General features: G+C 37.3%; 1 protein-coding gene across 1 annotated transcript in view; it reads left to right on the top strand.

The window, feature by feature from the left end:
* The window catches only part of LOC111155452 (peroxidasin like), a 446194-nt gene that overhangs the window by 281439 nt on the left and 142599 nt on the right, over window positions 1–22156 (top strand). Inside the window, exons 5-6 of the mRNA XM_022515616.1 lie at window positions 14700–14771; window positions 21141–21212. Of these exons, the coding sequence (XP_022371324.1) occupies window positions 14700–14771; window positions 21141–21212 (144 nt within the window). The remainder of the gene's footprint in view (window positions 1–14699; window positions 14772–21140; window positions 21213–22156) is intronic.

Here is a 22156-nt window from a genome sequence, read left to right on the forward strand (position 1 = left end):
GTTGACTTTACATTTCTTACCAAAAGTGGCCACACAGTATTTCACAATCAGAACTCTGCTTTATACCTTGCCTGTTTTATATGAATTGAATAGAAAAATATGACTTGATTCTTTGATTTGAATTGGGTGATCCTGTTGTTATTCATCTCAGAAGGATTTTTATAAATATAAAATTTACTTTCTAGAGTTCAATAATTTTGTTTCAGAGAAAACTGTAATAATATATTTTTTGAGTCAGAAACATAAAGAAAATCTAACCAAAGCTGAATTTTTATCCTTTCAGTTATTTCATTATTGAAAAGACTACATCTTATCTTTCCTCAGTGATGATTCTAGATTCAAGTTTTACATCCAAGTGTTTTAAAAACGTTACTGGGAGGATTTCAAAAACTATTACATATCTTTGTTGATGTAGAAACTTGAACCAGTAGAGCAGTTTAAAATTTCATAAAATTTGAACTAAGGAAAGAGTTAGGAGCTAATAGAAATTTGATATCAATTATGGACATTGGGGAGGGTATGTGATATGGTGAGTGCTGTGAAGTGTGTAAGCATGATGATTCACAGACTTGTACCCCTGGGGCAAATAATACATTATATGTTAATAAAAATAATAACTAACTAAATAAATATGATCTCAAGATAGTCACAATTGTTCAGTGTCCGTGTGTACTATATGTTTATATGTCTCTCTGTATATGAATATGTTTTATTCACCCTCATCAAACCCCCAAAATATTGTTACCTTCACTTGTGACAAATAAGGACTTTAGATCTCAGGGAAGTTAGGTTACATACCAGAAGTCACAGATTATGCCAAAAGCATTATTTTTTCCTCCCATGGGAGGAGGGATGTGCTATATCTAAACCCTGTGCTAAATTCACTGGGGAGGGAAGGAAGAGGAACAAAATAAACGTGAAGATTAACATTTTATTCCTGACTCCCAAGGATTTTAGCCACGGACAGGGAAGATAAAAATCTAATGAAACATCTGTAAAGCAAATGGATAAATGCTTTTTTAAAATTTATTTTTATTTTTTCAGTGTTCCAAGATTTATTGTTTATGCACCATATCCAGCGCTCCATGCAATATGTGCCCTCCATAATACCCATGACCAGGGTCACCCATCCCTCCACCCCCCTTCCGTCCAAAAACCTCAGTTTGGATAAATGTTTAATGAATGTGTCATCAGAACATTGATGCTGGGCATTTAATTTCTGACTCAGCTTTGCAGAATCACTGATATGTGTACAGAACACTGTTTACCTCAGCCTCTTTTTCCCCATGCTCTGGCTTACCTACAGCCTACAATTCCTTGAATGCAGTCTGTACTGACAGGTGTCCCCTACCTGTAATGTCCTTTTCCACATGTCTATATGTTTACCTAGATGCAAATTTCTTATTGTCTGTCAAAATACTAATCAAACATTTTAGACTCTGCAAAATATTCTATAATTCCCTACTGCTCATCTGTTGTTCCATAATCCCATATCTCTAGTGATACTTCTCTCACTAAGTTTTAAATTTCACATTCTTTTTTCAGTACGAGGTCATAGGTCCCTAAATGATGTACCAGATCATAAGCCCCTTCATATCAGGCATTCAGCTAGTGCCCAATAAATGTGTTTTGAATATACCGCAATGATTGGATAAAAGCACAAATTATGCTTGGGATAGTGAGAAATTCTACAGAAATCATAATCATAAAATTTTAACTGGGTCTTAAAGGTTGTGTAGAAATGTCCCAGGTAGAGAAATCTCAAGGCACCTCACATGAGGTGGTAACATGAGGAAAATCATGGGAGAGATTATTCTGGTAGTTAAGTATAGTAGAGTGAACAGGAATGATGGAAGGGGACAGTGGCTGATGCCATTTTGAAAATGTAAGCTAAGAATTGTGTTATCAATCTCATCATAATGCAGAGCCCCAAGAATTTGTCTGTAGACTGAGCTTAAGAAACTCTGGGCTAGCACCATGGTATGGAGAATATTGTATATGAATTTTATCTTAGGTATGTGAAGGAAGAATTGGAACAAGGAAGACTGAAGACTGGGAGCCCAAATGGGAGGCTATGTAGGGGAGTTTCCTGAGGTCCCCTAAGGCCTCCTAAGCCTAAAGACAGACAAGGTGGTGGGGCTGAGGTACAGGTGTTTTCCAGAAGTGATTTCACCATCAGAACCTAGAAAATCAGTTACATCCAATTTTAGTCTAGTCCAGAGAAGACTTGCCAAGAAACTGAAAGAACATTCAGTCATTCAACCATGCTGAATGTTGAGTACTCAACCTATGCCAAACACTGGTGTGGGATCTACAATACTCAGTTTCTCTAGGGAATACAGTAATGAGCAAAAGCAAAGACCTGGTCTCATGGTGCCAATATCTTGATTGGAGAAACAGACAAAACCAAAAACTTAGGTAAAGGTTTTTAAAATTTCAACTACAGTTGAAGAATACTCCTGAGTGAGGGGCCAGCCCAAATGCAAACATTTTGAAGGCAATAAAGAACATTTTCCACATTAGGAATGAAGGATTTCAGTGCAGGTTTATAATGTGTCTCCATTCCCAGGACTGTACTTGTTGGTTCTTCAGGTTCTCCATAGAGACATGGAGAGTCTTACCCAGTTTCCTAGACTCAACTTAGGTTGACACAACATACATGGTCAATGGAGATATTTTAAATAATGTCATTTGTTTGAATTATTGCATCTTTGGGGGTTTAGCAACCCAAATTGATTTGTTATCTTCCTTTATCAATCCTATGTATAAGAAAGAATTTAGATTGTACTATTGGAAGGTACAAAGAAGATTGGTGTATTACAAATAATTATGTTATAAAAATTTCAATGACAAAGTAATGTGATTTTTTCATAACATAGTGTTAAATCTACCTAACAGAGTCTCAATTTTTGCATTTGTAAAGCTTTATCCAGTGATGTTCCTTACATATGTAGAAATCTGACACTTCGTACTAAATATGAAATTAATGGCTTAAAAAGAAAGGAACAGGGGCGCCTGGGTGGCTCAGTGGGTTAAGGCCGCTGCCTTCGGCTCAGGTCATGATCCCAGGGTCCTGGGATCAAGCCCTGCATCGGGCTTTCTGCTCAGCAGGGAGCCTGCTTCCTCCTCTCTCTCTGCCTGCCTCTCTGCCTACTTGTGATCTCTGTCTGTCAAATAAATAAATAAAATCTTTAAAAAAAAAAAAAAGAAAGGAACAATGTTATAATTTCAAAATATAACACATTTGCTGATGGAACAATTGATACTTCTTTGCAATTTTATTCATTAACTATTTTATACAACTATCATTTTTCTTCATTTCTTTTCCTATGCTGTTATCTTCTATATGTTAAAAGCTTATCTTCTATTCATTTGTTTCTTGTGCTTTCAACCAAGATAGAAACAATGTATTTTCTATGCTATGCTAACATATGGATGGTTTCACAGCAACAAACTTCCTCAGTGAGAAAAAAAAGCTCTGTGTTCTTCAAATATTGTAAACTGGTCTATTCATGGTTGACAAACCTTCTGAAATCTGTATATGGCTTAAATACAGAAATAAAAAATAGAATAAAACCATAGCTATGGGCATAGAGAAAACAATACTCATTTATGGGAAGCTTTGGTCAATGACATTTCTAGTTCTCTCTGAGGTATAAATCCCTAGGTGGCAATCGCCATGTCTGGAAATCGGATTTGTTCCAATCCAAAACATTTAGAGAATTATGAAATTTTAGAGTTGATAAGAATCTTGTGGAGCAAACTTAAGTCTAACTTCTAAAATGTATATATTTAAAAAGTGAACATGAGCTTCTGAAGCCAATTTAAAATAAAAGGAAGCAGGCATACATGCATACAAGTAAAAACGTTGTTCTCCCAAATGTTGGTGAACAAATACATTTATGGTGAATTTTTAAATATACTGCATCTAGAGACTTTTATTGTCTTTTGAGTAACAGTTATTATAGCTTCACTTGGCTTCTTTTGGAAAAGCTTTATTAATAATATAGTAGTCAAATGCCATGTTTGTGTCTGGTGATAAAAAGAAATCAGTAAGTTTACATTGGTGTGTGAAGTATAAGGAGCAAGGTCAGCTGTCCCAAGATGGGCCACTTTGGTATGAACATTATTTTGAGTTAAAAGCACTCCAAAACCAGCAGATTAAGAAAAGGCTCTTTACCTACCCCTCAACTGCCTGTTTGTACCAGGAAGAGAGCTATTGCCTAAGAAATGTCAACATAATAGGACAACCTTTTTCAACCATTTTTCAAATGCTTACTTTCACATTCTTGCTAATTGTCTTTCTCCCCTTTGTAGTCTCAGACCCCTACCTATCTCCTTCGCTCTTATAAGTGTCATGTACATACACTATTAAATTTGATTTTCTCCTGTTAATCTGTCTCATGTCAATTTGATTCTTAGTCCAGCTGGAAGAATCTTAAAGAGTATAGAAAATTCTTTCTCCCCAGCATAACTAAGAATTTTTTTCTGTTTTTTTGCCCAGCTACTCAGATGTGTGCCCTCCACCTTCACCCTCAGGTTCATCCCACCACAACTTCTGAAATGAGTTCTACTGAGGAAGAAGTATAAGGCACAGACTCAAGCACATCAAAGGCTGGCCTCTTGTGCTTTCCTCACTGCTTTCCATCTTCAATTTTTTTCAACTAACCTGACACTTTCTGTCAGGGACCAGCCTGGAAGAACATAGCCTAACTTGGCTGGGGGCCCACTTCAGACTTTAACCTGCATTAATCTCTCTTTCACCTCACTTATCACCTGTTAATCTTCTTCTTGGATCCAGGTCCTTAGCACCCTGCTAGTTACAGCCCACTCTGTTTGAGCACGTGCCAGATTCCTAATGTTTTTGTGAAATTCATTTCATTTGAGTGAAAACTCTGGAAGCTGAGGGAAAGGTGAGTCTTGTGTGAGGTCATGTAGGCATGCACCCTTCCAAGATGTCCTTTATCTCCTTAGAATCTATCTTACATATTTCCCTCTTTACATACTACTCTCGCAAACAAATCTACACTTTATGGCCAAGATAGGCCCATATTGGTTTTTGATTTTGGTCCTTCCAGTGCCTTCTGTCTATGCCATCTTACTTAGAAATCCTATGGTACACATTATATCAAGTTTATTTCTTACTTCTGTCTTCACAGTCAGGTGGTTTAGTTTTTGCTTTTCTCTTCTGCATATTTCTTCCCTCTACTGGGTCTAACTTTGTTGCTTTCTTTTCTTCATAGCATAAGCTCTGAAATTTTTACATTATGCTGCTTTTTATCTGAAATACTCTCTACTTTTTCCACTTTCAAAGTTTTGGTATATATATAAATTTTGTGTTATACCTCATTTAGGAGATTTTATGGAAGTGATCTCAGAAGGAACAATATGACCCAATGAATATTGTCCTCTATGACAATGTCATAAAATTATGGTGCATGAAGGAAATAAGAGATCATGTCATTATTATCTTGGGTTTAAATTCAACTAAAGTATTTTTAGCAAGTAACTTGGGCATTAGAGTTTAGAACTTGAAAGAAATACAATAAATGTGGTATGCTGGGGAAGGGGACATCCACTTTTTCCCCTTCCCATATTTCTCCAACATTTCTTCTCAAGCTTACTGTATCCTTGACAAGGGAGTGTTGCATCTCCATTATGGGGATTTCTGCCATTTCCTTTGTACCTTCTCACAGAAAATGGAGGAGCAGATTTAGTGGGTTGATGATTGATATTCCTGAACCAGAGTCACCCTGTGATGACCCAGAGTGATTGCTTGACCAGCCATCCTCTTTCTGTCCTGTGTGCAGCTGGCCTGTGATCTGGTTGCTAAGTGGCTTTGGAGTGTGATCTCCTGTCCTGGGGATATCTGAAAATAAGCTTGAGAAGGAGGACCCTATGATTTAGATTTGGAAGCAGGCAGTAAGAGGCTCTGTTTTGCCCTCAGCATTAAACCAAGTTGTCCATTCCAGTTTTCTTAAAGAACTCTGCATTGGGAGTCACAGCATGCTGGTATACACTAATAACAGCTTCTCAATTGGCTCTTGACCCTCACCAATGTTGTATGAGGGACAGGAGTATGGCTGGTAAGCCTTGGCCCAAAAGTCCCTATGCCAAACCCTTGCCTAAAGTTCTGAACTTTACGGATTTTCTCTGTCTCCTGTGCTCTTTACTTCTAATTAGATGTCATAGACATTTGCCATATGCCAGGAGAGTTCTAGGTGATTTTTTTTTATATGATCTACAGTCCTCAACCACTTTAAAATAAGGCATCATTAGCTCCATACTGCAGAGAAGTGAGTGATTAATATCATAGAGTAAGGGGTCATGTAGGGAGGTGATTACAGGCTCCTGTGCCCAAAGCTTGCAGTCTTCCATTGAACTATCCTATCTCTGTAAAAGGCCTGTGCTGACAGGTGGATTTTCTCTAGGGTTTCCCTACATCACTTTACACTTGCTGCCAGTTCATCCCAGGACCCTCATTTATTCATTTCTACACCACTATGAAAGCCTCAAGCTTCAACCCTTGTTCTGTTCCTTTGTACTACCTTTGGCCAGATTGTGCCACTAAATTGCAACCCTGACGATATCAATTCCCTACATTTGAACCTCTTAATTACCACCTAAAACAAGTACAAATCTCTCAGGGAAGAAAATCTATCAGGAGAGACAAGCAATAAAAATAATAAATAATATACTGTATAGAATTATGTAAGTCTATGGCAAAGATTTAAAAATATATTTATGTATATGAGTAAAAACAGGGAAGGGAGGGGACTTAGCTGTTCCAGGGAAGTGGAAACGTGGCTGTAATTTAAAACAGGAAGCCTCATTGAGGAGGGGCATTTGAGTCAAGTCTTGAACTGGAGGGACATGGGCTTGTGTACACCTGGGGAAAGCACAGAGTAGGCAAAGGGGAAATCTTACAAACACCGTAAGCTAGGAGTATGCCTGGAATGTTAGAGGAGTAGCTTGGATGCTGATGTGGCCAGAGCAAAGAGACAAGCTCAGTTAGCACAGGATGTTGCAGATCAATAGAGTGGATTTGCTTTGTATTGTGAGTGATTTGCTTTTTGTTCTGAGTGAGCACTGCAGGGGTTTGAAGAAAGAGGTGGTAGGATTGATCTGACAGTTTTAAAATAATTACCGTGACTTCTGCACATTCTGCCTTCTTCTGACTTCTCTGTTGACAAAAGACTGAAGCCAGGAAGGGATAGGCAGGGAGTTGTCAGGAGGCCCTTGGTATACACCAGGCCAGAGGCAATGATGTCTCTGCTGGACTTTGTAGCAGTACAGGTTTTACATGGATGCACATTCTAGGTCTATTGAAAGTCACCACTTGGATGTAGGATTTACAGAAAGAAAGAAGTCAATGATGCTATCAAGTATTTTGGCCTAAGCAACTAGAAGGAAGGGCCATCAGTTGAGATGAAGGAGGCTGTGGGTGGGATGGGTTATGGAAGGCTAATCAGAACTACAGATTTGCACATAAATTCCAGAAATCTATTGGATAGCCAAGGGAGCATATGAGGTAGGTAGCAGGCTTGGAAGCAGGAATGTGAGTGAGTAGCCTGGCCTGGCTGTGCAGCTGGTTGTCACTGGACTACAGAAAGTATTCATAGTCACAAGACTGGATGGCACTGAGTGTGGATAAAAAGGGGGGAAGCCTGGGGACCTAGTTCTGGGCATCCCTCACAGGAGGTTAGGTAAAGAAGAAGAAAACAGTGAAGAAATTTAAAAGGAGCAGCCCTTTAGCAGAAGAGAAACCAGTGTGGAAAGTATATTGAGGAGGAGGCAGTCACTATGAGGCTCAAATGTTGAAAAGTCAAATTTCAACAACAGTTCTGGTAGTGACAATAAAAAATGTGCTGAACTTATCTTGCTTGCTATAGTGACAATTCAAAATGTGCTCCTCTGTCTTTATTTCATACATTTCTCTGACATTTCAGAGTTACCTTTGCCTTTTACCTTAAGGAGGAAAATTGAGGGCAAAGGTTAAGAGCCATCTCACTATCTCTCCTAGATACCAAGAGATTTTCATAAATTTGTCCCAGCCTGTTTCACTGGGTCACTTTTTCACCTCCTGCTTGAAGTGAGTCTTTCAGTTGTGCCTTGGTACCATCCAATTCTTTCTCTCCTCTGCAGGGTCTTCCTTAACTTGCTTCATTTAGTTCTTTCCTCTTCTCTGGCACCCTTTTAATTGTTTCCCACCATTTTGTTTTTCCTGAGCTCCAGTGTAGCTCTTCCACTCTTCAGTCCTTTGGTCTGTACTCCCTACAGCACCCAAAGTCACCACTATTCTTCCTTGCTTAAAAGTCAAACCAGGCCAGGTAATGTTGTGGGGGCTGTCTTGTGTTATTGGTTGTGGAGCAATAATCCTGGCCTCTTCCAACTGGATGCCTATAGCAACACCACCCCCAGCTGTGACAAACAAAAATATATTCACAGATTGCCAAATATCCCCCAGTATGGGCAAAAGCACCCTAAGTTAGAAACCACTGATCTAGCTCATATCTTTTTTCCTAGCTAAATTCCAATCTTTTGTCCAATCGTTACCAGAACAACATTTCTAAAATAAAAATAATTCATTAAGGAATTCCATTTCTTTAAATCTTGTAATATGTCCTGATCACTTTCAGGATCAAGTTTAAACTTCCTTGCTGACCTCTCGACTTCTACAGGCACAGATGACTCTGTCCAACTACTGCTCTGGAAAAAAGCATATGCTTTTATACTACTCCTGTGCTTCACATATACTTGTCTTCCCACTTCCTAAACTGCCTTTCTTCTTTTGTATCTAGGTAAGTACAACTTGTCCATAAAAATTAGTTAAAGAATCCTATTTTCTGCACAACATTTCTCTACCTTTAAATCTGGTTTAGATTCTTCACACTTTCATGGCATTCCGTGCATACATTATCATAATACACAGCCTATAAGACTGCGGTCATTGATTTCTTATCTTTTACCTCTAACCAGACTCAAATCTCTGAGAAGGTCAAGGATCTTGGCTTACACTACAAAGGAACTCAATAAAGCCTATTAATGTTTTAATACGCTAAAGGATCACAGAGGAGTAAAGTTACTTTTGACCTGAACAGTCATTAAGTCCTTAGTAGAGAAAGTACCACTTGAATTGTCTCTAAATGGATGAGAAAACATTTTAAACACAGACACTAATGTTAAAAAAGGGAGATCCAGAGACAGGAAAATCAAAATTTGGTTAGAGTATGATTAAACTCATGTGAGAGAGGAGGGGATTCACAAGTTGACACTAGATGTTGGGAAACCTTGAATTCTAGCAGAAGACAGTGGGGGAGATATTAGGGATCCTAATAAAAGACTAGTTTCATCTTCACTCTTTTTCTGTAAGAGCTATCAGATAATTCAATATGGTAGATTGGAAAGAAAGGGCTTGGGGTGCCTGGGTAGCTCAGTGGTTAAAGCCTCAGCCTTCGGCTCAGGTCATGATCTCAGGGTCCTGGGATCGAGTCCCACATCAGGCTCTCTGCTCAGCAGGGAGCCTGCCTCCTCCTCCTGTCTCTCTCTGCCTGCCTCTCTGCCTACTTGTGATCTGTCAAATAAAAAAAAGAAAAAATCTTAAAAAAAAAAGGAAAGAAAGGGCTTGATTTAGAAGGGCCATTTAAGGCTATTAGTTCAGGTGAAAAGAGATAAAGACTGGAATTGGACTATACCTATACTATTTGGAAACATGACTTTTTCCATAAGTATTCTAATTTAGGATTGATATAACTTTTTGATGTAACAAGCTTGTACATATAAATTTCAACTGTTTAAGAATAAATGTAATCTTTTGTGTAATAGATTTTGATAGACTACACTATTTACTTGAGCATGGCATGCAAATAAAATACTAGAAAGCTTTTCTCTTGAACCTAATGGATTATGGTAATTCAGTCATTTTTTCCTTTAAAATCAGTTAAAATAATTTACTATGCTCTGAAATAAAGATCTCCATTCAAATGCTTAATTAACTCCTAAACTGTATGAATAATTTATTGTTCTAGCAGATCATTCGTACTTGGTATTGTGCAATGAAGCTAGAAGATGCATATTTTATTCCCATCTGATTCGTATGGAAAGTTAGAGTCATAATGGTGTATCCAGCAGGTAAAAATTCTTTGGTGAATATGGAGGCAGGGCACTGTAGATCTCCAAGTCAGCTGTCACCTCAGTGTGCCTTCTCTGAGTTCTGTTTTAAGTGCAGGATTGTTGAGAGCTCATTTTAAACATCTCCTCAGCTGCATGCTCCCAATTCATATTTCTTTAGCTTACGTTTTACATGGGCACATGGAAAATTATATTCACAGACACACACAGACTCACACACACATGTAATTTCTCTCTACTGGCAGTGTTCCTTTTTTTCTTTCTGAACTCAAGGCTTTTGAGGAAATAAAAAGTAGCTACTTTTTACAAAAGGGTTGGATGCATTGAGTTTATATTCTTTTTTGATTGTGCAGTTAGATACAGATAAATATAGTGTTCTTCTTTCCATCTCTGCTCTTACATTAGAGTGGGGTTGCCAAGGTGATGGTACTGCACAGTGGATTTGTTTTTATATGGCTCAGTGAGTTCAAGCTAAAAGCTAAATCAATACCAGCAACTTCTCTCCCTGAGAACCATTCTTTCTCTATTATTTTTGTTGTCATTCTCTGGCCATGTGTTCTTGCTCTGCATGTTTTGTAAAACTTGGGAAGATTTTTGTCCTCATTTGGGTAGGCTAATACCTGGGGCTGGCTGTGTGAGTCAATATTTACTCAGGTAAAGCTGTCAAATATGTTATCCATGCTCATAAAAAACTGTGTTTGTGAAACATCTCTTTGGAATGAGATTAATTCAGAAAGCCCGAGGAATTTGCTAGATGTCCTTCAGGTTTGTTAACACCTAATAAGGTTTTGGGAAATGCAATAAAACATACATTATTACAGAACTTACAAAAGTAAGGGTTAATGTAAAAATTTGTTGAGATTCTTCCTCAAGAAAATGCAGTGCCCTTTAGGATGTTGAGCCAATATTAATAAAGTTTTCATTATGGTTCATAAACCCATGTTTTGTTTTATATACCATGGAATGTTCTAAAAGCACAATGTTTTAGCTTTTTCTTTGCAAAGTCAATGCCTATGTAAAGGTACTAGCTAGTCGTTTGTTCTTTTAGTGATCAACTGCATATAAATATCTATCCATTAAGCCTGTGCTAGGAAACTGGGGATGTTGGAAATGAGCTTAAACCCAGTAGGGTTCCTGTCTTCATGGAACTTAGAGTCTAGTTAGGGAGGATAAACATGGATCAAACAACCACTCAAATTAGTATAAAATTGCAACTGTGCAGTGCAAATGCTGGTTGCTTATCCTACCATGTAGTATATATTAGATTGAAGTTCAAAAGAAAGTATTTGAGGTGGAAGTTTCACCTTGGATGAGTCTAGAATTTGGGAGATTTATTCTTGGGAGCATTCCTCAAATGGAGAATAAGCAGGGCTATCATTAGTAGGTTCTCAGTATGTGCATGCTGGAAAAAGACTATGCATTTCCTATGAATTACTAAGTATAAATTGTAAAGAGGATATTTAAATGTAAAAAATTAGTATTTTTAAAAATTTTTAGTGATTGTGGAGTACAATCATAAAATCTATTGATAAAAATGTAATTGTAGATTAGTCCTTAACATCACAGTAGCTATGATATTGAACAAAGTGTTGTATGTCATTTTAACCCTTAGATTGTCTTCTGGCCCTGATTTTAGTTGACTCAGTGATTAGAAGCCCTCTCAATGGAAGCTCTGCTCATACCTTCTTTTTAGTTACCTGGATACCGGTGCAAGCTCTGCAGGATGCTTGTTTGACTAATGATGCCAATGGGAAGTGTTTCTCCGAAACTCCAGTTTTTATGTGGTAAAAATTCTAATAAAAAAATTGTTCACAAGAAGTTTAAAAAGTAGGAAGGAGGGAAAACAAGGGCTTAGTTCATTCATAAACTAAAGTACTCACTTTTAAAATCTGAAAATTGACATTCAGCTGCTAAATGACAGACCTTAACTTGTGACCTCTTTTCCTGTGGCTTCCTAGGTTGTTCCAGGAACTGTAATGCGATACTTTCCTTCAGTTAGGGACTCTACACCTTCCAGTAGAGGAAGGTATTAATGTAGTAGGATTGGATGCCAGGCATGCTGAGAAGTAGCCTCCAGTGATGTCTGTAAGCCCTGGTTTTGTTCAATGCATAGCTTGGATTTATTACTGGTTAGCTCTTGAGTTCTCCATGTGGAGCAGACATTTCCCTACCTGAGAAAGCCTTTGCTTTTGATGTTGTTGGATCAGGTCTCACTAGGTCATCCATGTGTGCTCTGCCTGTCTGCTGATCTGTGTGCAGCTGCTCTCTTTGCCACCAGACTGCAGGCTTAGTTGATAAAAAAAAAAAAAAAGAAAAGAAAAGAAAAGAAAAGAAAAAAAAAAAAAGTAAGCATCTGCCTAAACTGAATCGTGATCTCAGCAATTCCAAGTTGTGCAAAACTGAGCAAGTATCATAACCTCTCTATACCACATTTTTCCCTTTTGAATGATGTAGCTTTTCATAGAACTCATCTCACGACATAGTTGTGAGGATTAAAAATGTTGTGAGGATGGAGGGTGTAACGAGTGATGTGAATTGTGTAAACTGATGAAGCAAATAATACATTATATGTTAATAAAAAATGACTAAATGCATGTAATATATGTGGAATAATAGTGTTTTGTGTTGTTGCTGTTATTATTATTTAGTTCATGTTAAAATTGAAGCCCTAATCAGCATTTATTCATAGTCATCATGAAGTGTCCATTTGTACTCTATGTTAGTAAACATGAAATCCCAATGATGCAATGCATTTAACTTGGAAAGAAAAATCCTGTAAATGGCCTCTTTCCAAAACTTTCTTCAATGTGGTTACTGAAGCTCCTCTCTCTCCCTTCCTTCCTCCCACACTTGGTCTTACCCTGAACACCCCATTCCCATCCCTTCTTTCTTGAACTCTTCCAGGCTCTACCTCCTCCATTGTGTGCTAGACCAGTTACAGAAGTAATGATTTTTAGAGGGTAGTATGTAGTATGTGTGAGTATATGTGTGTAATATAAAGAACAAAGTTGTTTTATGCAAACATTAAGTCAATTATGTCTTACACAGTGTCATTATTGTTGCTTATATAATGAGTGGAATCCTTGGAAGGAATGTTGTGACCATCAGCCAGGTTGTGAAATTTCAGGAAGTGGGAAGGTACAGCACTGCCTCCAGGATCCATCCTAACACACTCAGAAATTATCCTTCCATTTCAATTACATCCTATTCATTTTATTGTAATTATTATGCTTTTGCATTGGTGTCTAAAGTGCTCATCCTGTAATAATGATTTAATAAGAAAGGAGCCTATGAATGAAATAGATGTGTTTCTTTTCTTTAAAATGTTTTTATTTTTTTTTCAAAAGTAATTCTAATTGTGGTTAAATAAATAATTAATGCAAACATATGAAATATAACGCTTCTCTTCTTGTGTCCTCACTTCAAGTCAAGTAACTTTCTGTTGACTAAGTCAGTGCAATTTATTGTGTTCCTTTGTTTGGACATAATTCAGTATGAGACTGGGTCTGTTCTTTCTCATGGCAAATTTTGTGTTTGAGGTGCTTTCTGCCGACAGTTCACTATAGACTGCTGGATGAGGCTGTTGGTTTCATTTCAATGATTTTGATAAAGCTATTTTAGAAGTCAGGTGCAAGGTGGATATTTAAATTTTTGTAGAGAACTATGTAGCCTTAGCAGTGGATCTAAGATTTCCTTTGCTCAGCCCTCTGCTTTCAAGGAATGTTTCTCCATTTCATCACAGAATTTCTGAGAGAAAGGGAAACTTTCTGTCCTTAGTTGTACTGCTTGTTACTTCAAGAGAAGCCTTTCTGAAATGGCAGCTTTGGAAATTTCCACTGGATCAATTGCATAAGGGGTTACCAAGGACTGAAAAGGTCTAGTTCTAAATGGATTAAAACAAGATACATTATTTTGTATATATCCTTAGGCATAAATAATTCATTTTAAATAGTCATATTATTACATAAAATATGTCATTTCTTATCTTCTCTAGCAGGAGCATTCCCTCTATCCTGAAATGTAATAAGCATGTGGTCACGTGTAATGTGTCTTATTATCCTAGCTTCACTTTAAAAAATTTTAATAAGTAGGGGCACCTGGGTGACTCAGTTGGTTAAGCGTCTGCCTTTGGCTCAAGTCATGATCCCAGGGTCCTGGGATCGAGTCCCGAGTTGGACTCCCTGCTCAGTGGGGAGCCCGCTTTTCCCTCTTTCTCTGCTCCTGCTTGTGCTTTCTCTTTCTTTTTCTCTCACATGCTCTCTCTCTCTCTCTCAAATAAATAAGCAAAATCTTTAGAAAAATTTTTGAGTGGAAGCTTGACTTCACTAACCATGTAGCATCTTTCTACTCAAGAGTGCTGCCTAAGAGAAGAGGTGACATTGATGTGCTTCTGGATGTGCTTCCTCTTGGTTCCCTGTTGGAACATCAGGTTTTAGACCCAGGACTGTAAAGAACAGAGGGGACTTGAAGTACTTCAGACTGAATTTCAGGGAAGCTATGTTAATTCCTCAAACATTTTATTTTGCTCACCAGCACAAGAAATAACCAGCTTGTTTTGTGCCTTCCAGGTATATTCATTTCAACCAAATAGAAACGCTACAGCCAGAGACCTTTGGAGACCTTCTGAAATTAGAGCGACTGTAAGTGTTGGCTTTTTAGTCTCCTTTGCTTCTGCTTTACTTTTTCAGTTTATACAATGTATTGACTTCCCAGGAGATCAGGACATTTTGTTGTAAGCCTACGAAGAAAGGCTGCACCTTTGTACTATAAGATAGAGTTACTGTACACCATTCTATAGTTTGAAATCAATGGAGAAAAGACGAATAACCCAATTAAAAACAGGGCAAAAGCAATGAACACTTCATGAAGATGGTAAAAAAACATTCTGCAATCTTAGGGCAGAATCTACCACAATTTACCATACACATCCCCTATGACCTATCCATCAGTTCCATTTCTAGTTATGGACACAACAGACGTGCACATGTGTGCATATGCGTCAGAAGTGTGTTCTGGAGTATTAATGGCAGCATCACTTATAACAACTCACCCTAGAGGTACTCAAGCATTCAACAACAAAAGAAGACAAATAAGTTGCTGTATATTCATATATATATAGCACATATGAATCTCAAACATTTTGAGCAAAAAAAATCCAAACATTGAAAATTACATAGTTTGACTTTTTTTTTTTTTTTGAATTCATAAATAGCAGGAACATGTGTAATAGCTAGAAGTTAAATAGTGGTTACCTTTGGAGAGAAGGAGATGTTGAGGAACAGCAGGAAGGAGCTTCTGGAGTCCTGGCAGTTTTGTCTTTTTCTGTTTTCCCAGCTGTATTCACTTTCAGGAAAGTCATCATACTTATAGCATAATGTGTGTACTTTTCTAGATGAATGTTATATTTCATAAAACTTTATTAAAGACAATGACAAACCAAAAGAATACTTGGACAGCCTCCTTTTGTATTGTCTTTTATCAGATGAAAATACTCTAGCCCTTCATTTCCTCTAATACCCTATATTAACAAATTAATTGTGATTTTAGCACAAGATATGGATTTTTTTTATGAACAGAAAAAAATGCAGAATGACATAGCTAAACTTAATCAGGAATCAGTTTGAATTAAAATATATCTGAAAAGAAATTGTAATTAGGAGTCTGTAGGTTTTGAAAAGGATGCCCTTTCATTCTGATACATGAAATAGACCAGTAAAATTAAAAGATAAAAAAGAGCTAATCGACCATTTTTCCATGCCATTACTCCAAACTTATTTACATATAGAAGTATAGGAACTGTAATGCATAAAATTTCATTGTTTAGATTTGTGTTCTTGCTTTGCTGAAAGCATGTCACGGAGGAGAGAACTTTACCCATTTCCTGCTCCATCAGGCTTCAGCAGTGGGATCCACCTCAGTAAATTCAAGATTTAGCATCACGATAACTAATAACCTCAAAAAAACCTAAGCCACTGACTTTAATGTTGGGGAAAGATTTGCTGATAAAAATAAGCACTGCTTTCCTCCACTGAATACTGGGAAGGGGTGATTCCTGTTCCCCAAAGGAGATCTTGAAGCCCCCACAGGCCTGATCGCAGTGATGGCACCTCCTACCTTTCAGAGGGAGCTGTTATCTTGGGATCCATGAATGGTCTTGAAGGAGTAGGGAACTGAACAAGGAAAAAAGGTTTAACTTTTAGTTTTCTCCCTCTTATGTAAATAAAAACTATATACATATTTTTGAAAGATCTCTGAGTACATTAATCACAATGTATTTTTGTTATATTTCTTTTTTTTAGTTCTTTGAATTCCCCTGCTTCTTCTGGAGTTGGTTTTTCTTTGTTTTGTCTTGGTCTTTCTTTGCCATGGTCCTGATTAAGCTCCAGTGCCTTGTGATCCTTGATATTTATACTTGAAAATATTGGGTTGGGGGTCTAAGTTTCTCCTGTTCCCTTGTAGGCAGGTCTGTTTTCTTCCAAAATTTCCCATTTTGGAGGGAATTTAAAAATTTTTTTAAATTCCAAAGAAAGAGAATTTTAGTTTGGACAGTTGGGTAGGAAAATGGCAGATTTCTCCATCTAAAATACTAGAATGTGAAAGGAAAGGCTTCCTCTTCAGTTGCTGCTCCACACAAAATTAGTTACTTTTCTTTGTCAATTTTTAAAATTTCTTTAGAGAAAAACCTATAAAAATAATAAGAAATATGATAGTTGTCTTTCTCCGATTGATGGGGGGAGGGGGGTTGGGAGGGGGGGTGGGGTTATGGACATTGGGGAGGGTATGTGCTATGGTGAGTGCTGTGAAGTGTGTAAACCTGGCGATTCACAGACCTGTACCCCTGGGGATAAAAATATATTATATGTTTATAAAAAATAAAATTAAAAAAAAATCAATCAAAAAAAAAGAAAAAAATAATAAGAAATATATATATGTGTATATATTTAGTGAGAATAATATAATACTTGATAATAAATAATATATTTAATAATAAGAAATATATATATATTAATTTTTTTCCTCTTAGCATTTGGCCACAGCTACAAATTAATTACATTTCTCCATCCACATGTTCGGTGAACCTCATTTACCATCCTGTCCCTCTACTCTGTTTGGTGTCTTGGGTCCCAAACAATCAGATTATTCCTGCTTCATATATTCCCTGGGATTCTGCTTTTTCTGTTTCATTTTCCAGCCTTCTTCCATGCATTTTGTATTTTCCAGAGTTCACTGAAATCTCTTATCTGTTGATAACCTTATGCATCCTGTCCTTTTGATTGTTATGGGTTTATTTTTGTATTGACCATCTGAGCTATTATTTCAGTTGACTTCTGAAAGAGAATGAGGCAAATTTGCATGTCTCATTCACTCTTTTGAGTTAGAATTCTTCTCCCTATAACCTTGAAGTGTGTTTGTTGAGATAATATTTTAAATATTAAAATTAAATTATTTTGTTAAGGTAATTCTCAATCTATACAGATTCAGCATGCCTTTGTCTATAACCACATGACTTTGTCTGTAACCACACATCCTCAAGTAATGTACATTCAGCAGTGGTAGTAACAATATTTAGGATAGTTCTTTACTTACAGGATTTGATAAAAGTCCCCATGTGTTGCATTCATAAATACCAACCTCTACCACTTGTGTGGAATGTTCTTTTCCCTGGGTGCATGATGCCAATACAGGCAAGTGAAGACATGCATCTTCATCTTTCCTATAAAGAGAAGAGTTAATTTGAAAATCCTGGTCTTTTACCAAACTTAAAATTTTCCTAGCAATAAGCCTTACTCTTATACAGTCATAAGCTAATTATTATTATGTCACCAAGCAGAAGAATCTTTACACTTTGGTGAAGGCACATAGGTTGAAATATTCAAGCTGGTAATTTAGAGCTTGATGCACAGGCAGAAAATTGCAGTAATGCTTGTCAAAGTATACAAAAATATGACTTTTTGTGTAATAATTTGTGGTTGGTATTGAAGAACCTGATAACTGTGCTATTTCTCCCCAGTGCCACTTGCCGATTGCAAAGTGGTGAGACTGTAGACATTCTTCATAAGGCTGGATTCCTGTATTTATTTCATATGCACACTGACCTCGGCAAACTCTAGTTTGTATATTGCATGATTTTTCTTCTAGAAGCTTTAATGAATCTCTCTTTAAAAAATGGGAAAAATATACCAAGGGAAGGAAACCCTGGTATTTTGTAGCCATAAAGAACATTCATGGTGACTAGAATACATTTCGTTTTATTGGTTTGGAAAGAATACCAGTTTGAAACAACATCACACGGGATGCTTTATGGAGCAGCAGGGACTGGCATCGAGTCAACCAGCCCAGAGATATCTTCTTTATCATGCATGTACCTCACTACAGCAAAGGCTCTTTCAACAGCTTTCTCTAAGTATAGGATCTGAATATGGTTTTCTCTACACCTTAGAAGTCTCTTGGATTTCCAGTGGTGATATCTTGAGATGCAAACCTAAATTTCAGGCAGAAGATATACTTTTCTCTCCTCAGAACATTAATGTTGAAAAAACCCACTCATGGCTTGGTTTGTTTGATAATGTGTATATTTCTGTCACAAGAAAGAGATCAGACTTTGCATCAATTTCAGTGCAATGGATACTGTTAATTTTCTTTTTAACCAAATATCTTTGGTAAAAAAAACATTAGCAGCAAATAATTATTATATGAACTTTCCAATACAGGAAGAGATGCTTTTTAGGTCTTATTGGGGGCAAAACAAACAAAGTGATATTTCTACAAGCACAACTCAACAACTAGCAGAAACATTTTGAAGATTAACTTAACATTAGTTGGAAAGAAGAAAGAGGAAAAAGAAAGCATAGACATGCAGTTTTGCACCCCTGCTGAACAGTACCACTGAAATACGACTACTATTTTGGTGCTGTCACTGATATAGTAATCTAGGAGATGAATAATAATAATTATTATAATAATAAGCTCATTTTATAGACAAAGGAACTGAGGTTTAGAGATATTAATCTACTTGAAAACAAATAGTTACAGATATAACAAGTAGCAATAATATCTGATTTGGGAACCCTAATAATATGTATGACAGAAACTGATGTTGAAATAACATTAATTTGGACATTTTGTCACTATATCAAATGAAATAAAATTTTTGATAATATTTTTTCAACATTACATACTTTGTTTCAAAATCTGTGATGATGAAAAAATATTATTATTTTTTTTTTCTTGACTTGTTTTGCCTGTTAAACAATTCTGGTCTACTTGGCTTGGAAAATAGATAATATCTTTCAATCTCTGATTATTGATGCAATTTCCAGCCTTCTAAATATGATAAGAGAGAGGCACCTGTGTGGATCAGTTGATTAAGCAGCTGCCTTTGACTAAGGTCATGCTCTCAGGGTCCTGGGATGGAGCCCCATGTCCCTGCTTAGCAAGGAGCTTGCTTCTCCCTCTCCCTCTGCCTGCTACTCTCCCTGTTTGTATGCTCTCTCTCTTTGTCAAATAAATAAATAAAATTTTTGAAAGAAATATTTTAAGAGAATGATCAACATCATTTTAATTGTTGTTATCACACTGTGCTCTACTAGTTTTAAATAGTGAAATAAGTTTATAGTCCTACAAAAAAACACATGAATAGTTGTCCAAATTATGTGGCTTTCCCCAAGGTTCAGCTGCAATGTACTACAATCTACTTCTCCATTATTAAATTCTTTTCCAATATCTCCTGAGATATGGATATGGGTTAGGGCTTTTGGGGAATGAGAATTACTGTGTGACTTCTGTCTGTACGCCCATCTTAACCTAACTAACTGTTTACTGTTTCTTCTCTAGTCATTGCTTCTGAGTTTGGTGAATTGGGTGGGGCAGAAGAAAATGGGTATAAAGAACTAAAATAGTAAGGACCAGGAAAAAAATTATATCTACTCGGAAGTGCATCAAATTCCAAAGTCATAAAAATATTTTGACTCCTGAGGACAGCCCGTTACCTTAATCCCTAATTGAAAAAATAGTTAAAATTAAACAAAAACCATACATTGCTAGGAAAACATGGTCAGATAATCTTATTTAATTTTGAGATGGGGCACTGGCCATGGACTAGGACTCAGAGTGAGGCTGGTTGTAACTGTTAACATTTTCTACACATTATTTGATTATTTGCGCTCATTTCCCACAGTCCCTAGAAATCAATGGCATGGAGCTTTCCTCTGTTTTGCAGACTACTGTTTCGTCCTCTCTTCAAACATGCGCTCTTTGTTGAATATGTTTTCAGCGGTGCTAGTGGGTAGATGAAGCCTAGCTGGTGATTTCCTAGTCACAGTTTCTCTCCCCACAGTGGGAAGAAGTGGTATGGCCAGGGCAGTGTTCAGGGAACCCACACTGGTGCAGAACCGACCAGGGGGAAGGAAGGATAGAAATACTGTGGCCCTGGGCCTCAGAGTGCCATTGGCAACAGAACCTGGGGATGTGCTTCTCTGTGATCTGCCTGGAGCACGAACGTGGGCATGAATTTGAAAGGGATCAGGCAAATGGTTGGCTGAACCAGGAACCACAGTAGCACCAAATGGAACTGTCATTTAGCAAGACTGCTGGTGGCCTGTAAGTGAAGGTAGACAAAGGGTTGCCACCCACAGGATGCGGTTAATCATGGCTCTCTTGCAGGCTGCTGCAGTCATACATCATTGGGCCATTCTTTTTGATGAATACATTCTCTACCTTGATTTCCTATGTGTTTAAAGACTTAATTCTGTGATTTTTCTCCTTAGCATTTGTAATCTCTAACTAAATAAAACCAGAAATTCAAAAAAACCATGGGTCAGAAAATACATACATGTAAATCTTTAAAAACGTGCTTGCATAAATGACACTCTGTTTTGTATTTGCCCTTTCTCACTGAAATACTTTAAAAAATGTATTTGGATCCACAATTCATTAAAGGAAAAAAAAAAAAAAAGCTCTCTCCCAAAGCCGTGTGGTGATTCAGCTCAAAGTTATCTTTTGTTTTTCAGGTTTCTGCATAACAACAAATTATCTAAAATCCCAGCTGGGAGCTTTGCTCATCTGGATTCATTAAAGAGACTGTAAGTGAGAGCAAGTGCACAGAGATAGAAACCTTATAATTTTCCCCCAAATAAATAAATCCTAAGCAACGATTTGCCTTTGTCTCCTTTGGCCCTGAAAGATCATTGCAATTCTAGCGTGTAAGGTAGAAAATGGTTTCGTTAACTGCAGAGTGGTAGAGGACGCAGACAGTCGACTACGCTTTCATGTATTCTCTCAGAAGTGACATTCAAAAGGAATACTGAAGATAGAAGTTTTCCTTGGTTCTCAGTAATTTCCTTGCTGGTCAAATCTAAAGACTCCCAAGACTTCTTTTCCTTTAACTTTTATTTAAAAAGAGATGTGAGAAGTTCCAAAGAAAGTCTAACTCCTCTGGCCAGGCCTCAGAAGTTTTCCCTTGTTGCAGGTATGGTTACTGATTGAATTCATTTCTTCCTACACTAAAAGAATTGGAGTAAACCTCCCAATCCTGTTTGAGCCTCCAACTGCCTCACTTTTCTCTCTGCCTGTGTGAATCACTCGCTTTTACCCTGATCTGTCTCTTCACCCCTTTCTCTGGGTAGACTTCTGCTTTATTGATGGGTTTGGGATTGTTGTTTTTTTCCCTCAGTAAGTCCCAGTTATCAGGTGAAAGTCTCATGTCCTGCTTCCCAGAGCTATTTGGAGGGCACAGAGGGAAAAATCACAAAAGTATATCTCTCAGCTGTCTTGGAGGTCATGTTGTTGCTGGTGTCTTTCTGGTGTGATGTGTCCAGGTCCAGGTCAATGGGCGAGGAAATGTTAAGATTAAGTAGGTATCAGAACACTGGGGGAAATAAATTTGTGTTTAATTGGTGCCTGGAAATAATGCTTGGAATCATTGTGTTTTAAGGATCATAATTAATCAGGAAGACCATTCACCTAGCCCCAGTCCATTTTGTCAAGTGTATATTCTCTACTTTCATTGCAATTCTCACAGTAGATG

The sequence above is a fragment of the Enhydra lutris genome, unplaced genomic scaffold (assembly GCF_002288905.1).
Source record: "Enhydra lutris kenyoni isolate GAN:26980312 unplaced genomic scaffold, ASM228890v2 scaffoldscaffold41, whole genome shotgun sequence".
NCBI lineage: Eukaryota > Metazoa > Chordata > Mammalia > Carnivora > Mustelidae > Enhydra > Enhydra lutris.